This window comes from Gadus morhua, chromosome 4 (genome assembly GCF_902167405.1).
Source record: "Gadus morhua chromosome 4, gadMor3.0, whole genome shotgun sequence".
In the NCBI taxonomy this organism is placed as follows: Eukaryota; Metazoa; Chordata; class Actinopteri; order Gadiformes; family Gadidae; genus Gadus; species Gadus morhua.
Window position 1 is genome coordinate 42,699,275 of NC_044051.1, and position 5,959 is coordinate 42,705,233.

General features: G+C 58.6%; 1 protein-coding gene across 1 annotated transcript in view; it reads left to right on the plus strand.

Moving 5' to 3' along the window:
- Positions 1-1,309, plus strand: part of LOC115542977 (sentrin-specific protease 7) — a 15,097-nt gene extending 13,788 nt beyond the window's left edge. The window contains exons 18-20 of the mRNA XM_030355498.1: positions 517-585; positions 751-901; positions 1,065-1,309. Of these exons, the coding sequence (XP_030211358.1) occupies positions 517-585; positions 751-901; positions 1,065-1,202 (358 nt within the window). The 3' untranslated portion in view covers positions 1,203-1,309. The remainder of the gene's footprint in view (positions 1-516; positions 586-750; positions 902-1,064) is intronic.
- Positions 1,310-5,959: the final 4,650 nt, after the last annotated feature.

Sequence of the window (5,959 nt, forward strand, 5' to 3'; positions counted from 1 at the left end):
TTGGCGCATTTTCTTTGTTTAAATCTGAGGTTTTATGTGGCTGAAATCGTTCATTGACCAGAGAGCTGTCCATTGTGCTGATTTCTTTTGAGACGATGTGCATCTCCTTCAAATGTGCGCTTCAGGCCCAGACACGCAGTGCAGATTTCAGCCGTGGATAGGCCCACTGATGTTCAGTGTTCTTAAGAACACTCAATTAGGCCTGCATGAAGTTGGCAATGATTTGCTCTTCAAAGAATCGTTAATGAACGCACTTTAAAAAAAATATTTGATTATTTATTGATTAGTTATTGAAAGTCATCAATGTCTGGAACACACAAAAGACGAGTGCTGTTCTTCCTGAGGTCAAAAATTCCAAATTGCATATCCTTTATTACATTCAATAATGTGTGTGTGTCTACACACACGGGTCTCCTCCTCCTGCTCCTCCTCACCGTGTGTGTGTGTGTGTGTGTGCGTGTGCGTGTGTGTGTGTGCGTGTGTGTGTGTGTGTGTGTGTGCGTGTGCGTGTGCCAGGTCCTGTATCCTGGTGATGGACTCCCTGAGGCTGTCGGCCCATGAGAACGCCTGCAGGCTGCTGAGAGAGTGAGTCCTCCCCCCCGCACCTCACTCCCCCCCGCGTCTCCCCCACCTCACCCCCCCCCCCCGCGTCCCCGTCCCCCCCCGCGTCTCACCCCCACCGCGTTTCCCCCCACCCCGTCTCCCCCCACTGGGCTCGGTCAGCAGTAACCCGAGGCTCCGCCCCTCCAGATACCTGCAGGTGGAGTGGCAGGTGAGGAGAGGGAAGGCCCGCCTCTTCACGCCCGACACCGTGTGCAGCGCCGTGTGCCGGCTCCCCCTGCAGGACAACAGCAGCGACTGCGGCCTGTACCTCCTGCAGTATGCAGAGAGCTTCCTCCAGGTACTGCTCCTCCTCCCTCACCTCCTCTTCTTCCTCCCTCACCCTCCTCCTCCCCCTCCTCCTCCTCCCTCACCTCCTCTTCTTCCTCCCTCACCCTCCTCCTCCTCCTCCCTCACCTCCTCCTGGCTGTTGCCCTGACCCTGCTCTCTGATTGGTCCTCCAGAACCCCGTGGTGCACTTTGACCTCCCGGTTCGTCTGGAGGGCTGGTTTCCACGGCAGCAGATCAGATCCAAACGGGACCAAATCCGGAGTCTGGTCCTGGACCTCCGAGAGGACCAGAGCCACCCAGGACCACGCTAGACCAGACCAGACCAGTAGAGACCAGTAGAGACCAGAGCCACCCAGGACCACGCTAGACCAGACCAGACCAGACCAGACCAGTAGAGACCAGAGCCACCCAGGACCACGCTAGACCAGACCAGACCAGTAGAGACCAGAGCCACGCAGGACCACGCTAGACCAGACCAGACCAGTAGAGACCAGACCAGACCAGTAGAGACCAGAGCCACCAGGACCACGCTAGACCAGACCAGACCAGTAGAGACCAGAGCCACGCAGGACCACGCTAGACCAGACCAGACCAGTAGAGACCAGACCAGACCAGATCAGTAGAGACCAGACCAGACCAGTAGAGACCAGAGCCACGCAGGACCACGCTAGACCAGACCAGACCAGACGAGTAGAGACCAGAGCCACCAGGACCACGCTAGACCAGACCAGACCAGTAGAGACCAGAGCCACCAGGACCACGCTAGACCAGACCAGACCAGTAGAGACCAGAGCCACGCAGGACCACGCTAGACCAGACCAGTAGAGACCAGACCAGTAGAGACCAGACCAGACCAGTAGAGACCAGACCAGACCAGTAGAGACCAGACCAGACCAGTAGAGACCAGACCAGACCAGTAGAGACCAGAGCCACGCAGGACCACGCTAGACCAGACCAGACCAGACCAGACCAGTAGAGACCAGACCAGACCAGTAGAGACCAGACCAGACCAGTAGAGACCAGACCAGACCAGTAGAGACCAGAGCCACCAGGACCACGCTAGACCAGACCAGACCAGTAGAGACCAGAGCCACCAGGACCACGCTAGACCAGACCAGACCAGTAGAGACCAGACCAGTAGAGACCAGACCAGTAGAGACCAGAGCCACCCAGGACCACGCTAGACCAGACCAGACCAGACTAGACCAGACCAGTAGAGACCAGAGCCACCCGGGACCACGCTAGACCAGACCAGACCAGTAGAGACCAGACCAGTAGAGACCAGAGCCACCAGGACCACGCTAGACCAGACCAGACGAGTAGAGACCAGACCAGTAGAGACCAGAGCCACCCGGGACCACGCTAGACCAGACCAGACCAGTAGAGACCAGACCAGTAGAGACCAGAGCCACCCGGGACCACGCTAGACCAGACCAGACCAGACTAGACCAGACCAGTAGAGAACAGAGCCACCCGGGACCACGCTAGACCAGACCAGTAGAGACCAGACCAGACCAGTAGAGACCAGACCAGTAGAGGCCAGACCAGTAGAGACCAGAGCCACCAGGACTAGTATCAGGACCAGGACCGGATCCAGCCCGGACCAGACAGGCTTCACCGCCACTCGTGCAATAATAAATATTTATAAAGAGTTATTTTTGAACAAATTCCCAATGTTTGTTTGAATAAAATGTTTTTTTAAAAACATTTTGTGTTCGACGTTTCCATCGCCTCTAAACACCGTCTCAGTGTCCATCGAGCCAGTGAAAGCGCGGCAGTCTAATCCATAGACGGTACGATCAAAGACAGGGGTGACACGTGTGTGTGTGTGTCTATACGTGTGTATGTGGGTGTTTGTGTGTGTGTGTCTATACGTTTGTGTGTGTGTGTGTGTGTGGGGGTGGGTGTGTATTAGGGGTGTGCACGGGTACACGTGTACGCGTGTAACCGGTAAGTAAATCATGACCGAAAAATCAGTAAGGGGGGGGGTAAGGGGTGACACGCGTGACGGACCAATCAGAAACAGAGGCGGGCGTGTCTCTCCGGGATATGGCGTGATATTGGCATGGCCATAGTAGGGATTCACCTCCTGGAGGGTCTCAAGCTGGCCCCCCACCCCCCACCCCGCTCTCTGAGGGGAGGATGAGAGCCTCCGGTAATCTGGGGGACGTTAGCCCCCGGAGCAGCTTAGCCTCATGAGGATAAGACCAGCTGCTCAGGAAGCACCGCTAGCAGGCCTAGCTTAGCTGCTCAGGAAGCACCGCTAGCAGGCCTAGCTTAGCTGCTCCGGACGCACCGCTAGCAGGCCTAGCTTAGCTGCTCCGGACGCACCGCTAGCAGGCCTAGCTTAGCTGCTCCGGACGCACCGCTAGCAGGCCTAGCTTAGCTGCTCCGGACGCACCGCTAGCAGGCCTAGTTTAGCTGCTCCTAACGCTAGCAGGCCTAGCTTAGCTGCTCCGAACACAACTCCAGCAGGCCTAGCTTAGCTGCTCCGGACACACCGCTAGCAGGCCTAGCTTAGCTGCTCCGAACGCACCGCTAGCAGGCCTAGCTTACCCACTCTGTATGGCTAGCTACCAGTCTCTAGCTAGCCTGCCTGTACTGCTAGCGGTTAACAGACCTCCCTAGTTTAATTTCAATTCAATTACGTTCTCCTGGTACAGCCCTGAATCCCAGCTGCGGCCTCAAAGGGCCCGTCAGGCCGTGTGGGGATGAGGCTCTGAACCGCTCGCGGACCCGGCTGCGGCCTCAAAGGGCCCGTCAGGCCGTGTGGGGATGAGGCTCTGAACCGCTCGCGGACCCGGCTGCGGCCTCAAAGGGCCCGTCAGGCCGTGTGGGGATGAGGCTCTGAACCGCTCGCGGACCCGGCTGCTCTGTGCTGGTCCGGCCGAGGGCGCTAGTCAAGCGCTATATCGGCGCGTGCCGTGAATTAGTTTGTGACGTGGATCCCCCCCCCCCCCGAGTTGTCGTTGGAACCGGGTTGGGAATGTTACCAGCTCCGCACACGACGGTCGTTGGAGTGACGGAGCTGACCGGACGTCTGGCCGCTGACTGTGGTAAAGGTTAGCCTGGTAAAGGGTTAGCCTGGTTAAGGGTTAGGGTCAGGTGGAGAGGAGACGAGACGGTGTCTAGCTCCCACCTGTGGCCTGAATGGTTAGCCTGGTCAAGGGTTAGCCTGGTAAAGGGTTTGCCTGGTTAAGGGTTAGGGTCAGTTGGAGAGGAGACAGCGCTGAGCTCCCACCTGTGGCCTGAAGGGTTAGCCTGGTTAAGAGTTAGCCTGGGTTAAGAGTTAGGGTCAGGTGGACAGGAGACGGTGTCTAGCTCTTACCTGTGGCCTGAAGGGTTAACCTGGTTAAGAGTTAGCCTGGGTTAAGAGTTAGGGTCAGGTGGACAGGAGACGGTGTCTAGCTCCCACCTGTGGCCTGAAGGGTTAGCCTGGTCAAGGGTTAGCCTGGGTTAAGAGTTAGGGTCAGGTGGACAGGAGACGGTGTCTAGCTCTTACCTGTGGCCTGAAGGGTTAGCCTGGTCAAGGGTTAGCCTGGGTTAAGAGTTAGGGTCAGGTGGACAGGAGACGGTGTCTAGCTCTTACCTGTGGCCCGCTGCCACCGGACACAGGACGGCTCTAATCCCGCCGGATTAGACCGGTTTAGGGCTTCAGGGAAGACGGGCACCCCCCACAACCTTCAACTGATCTCTAATTCCCGTAGACACGATCTATTCCTGGGTTCTACGGCGACTGGCTCAGACGAGTGGGCAGGGCTCACCTAAAGCCCGGGGCCCCGACCGCGACACGCCCCTCCGAGGGCCGGCCGCTAATCCCGTTAGCCCGACGCCTCGACGGGAACGGAGGCCCACCGACCACGCTGCTCCACACCGTCCCAGGAGAGGAGCCCAGCCTGGGGTCACCCAGAGGAACCAGGGGTCACCAAGGGGAACCTGGGGCCACCCAGAGCAACCTGGGGTCACCCAGGGGAACCAGGGGGTCACCCAGAGGAACCTGCGGGTCACCTAGAGGAACCAGGGGTCACCCAGAGGAACCTGGGGGTCACCTAGAGGAACCAGGGGTCACCCAGGGGAACCTGGGGTCACCAAGGGGAACCAGGGGGTCACCTAGAGGAACCAGGGGTCACCCAGGGGAACCTGGGGTCACCAAGGGGAACCAGGGGGTCACCAAGGGGAACCAGGGGGTCACCCAGAGGAACTAGGTGGTCTCCCAGGGGAACCTGGGGTCACCCAGAGGAACCAGGGGTCACCAAGGGGAACCAGGGGGCCACCTAGAGGAACCAGGTTATATCTAACCTTCCACTGCTTCTCTCTTCTCCAACATCGAAACAGAACCAGAACGTTCTTAAAATAAACCCGACCCGTCCACGATCCACCCAGCGAATCGTTTTATTCTTCCCACTTGGAAGGAGAACCTCCCTGCTAGCGTCTCTAGACCTCCCTAGGGTAGCTTCAATAGGAATCGCCCCTCGCCCTGGAGACCCGTGGGCTCAGGACCTGGTGCGGACGTGGCCCTGTGTTTCTGAAGGCCTGGGATGGAGCGGCGCTGCGTAGCGGCAGCCAGCCACCCGGGGGCGTTCTGATGATCTGACGGAAACCAAACCCAACGGCTTGGGTGAATCCTGAGCCCCTGAGCGAGGAGATGAACACACGGAGAAGGAAGGGCTGAGGAGTAAACAGCGGGGAGTGGAGGGCCAGGGGTGACCTTCAGAGAGGTCTCCTGACCTTCCCAGGGCGCGTCACCTCGCAGCCCGGCCAGATAATCCAGAGATCAGTCGGCTGCAGAAACCACCTGCTGCCGAGGAACGCTGTGAGGCCTTAGCCCTAAAGTCCATGTCCCACTGGGAGCTGCCCAGTACAGCCATACTCTGCTACTGGTGCTACTGAGCTGCCCAGTACAGCCACGGTCTTTAGGGCGGGACAGTGTAGTGGTTAGGGTGATCCACTCCCAGCTGAAGCCCCTGGGGTCTGACCCCCCAACGTCCACCCCTCCCAGTGATCCTGAAGGTCAGGGCTCCTCAGCGTCTCCACGTCTCAGCGCCCGGCGCGGGGATTAGAGCGCGAG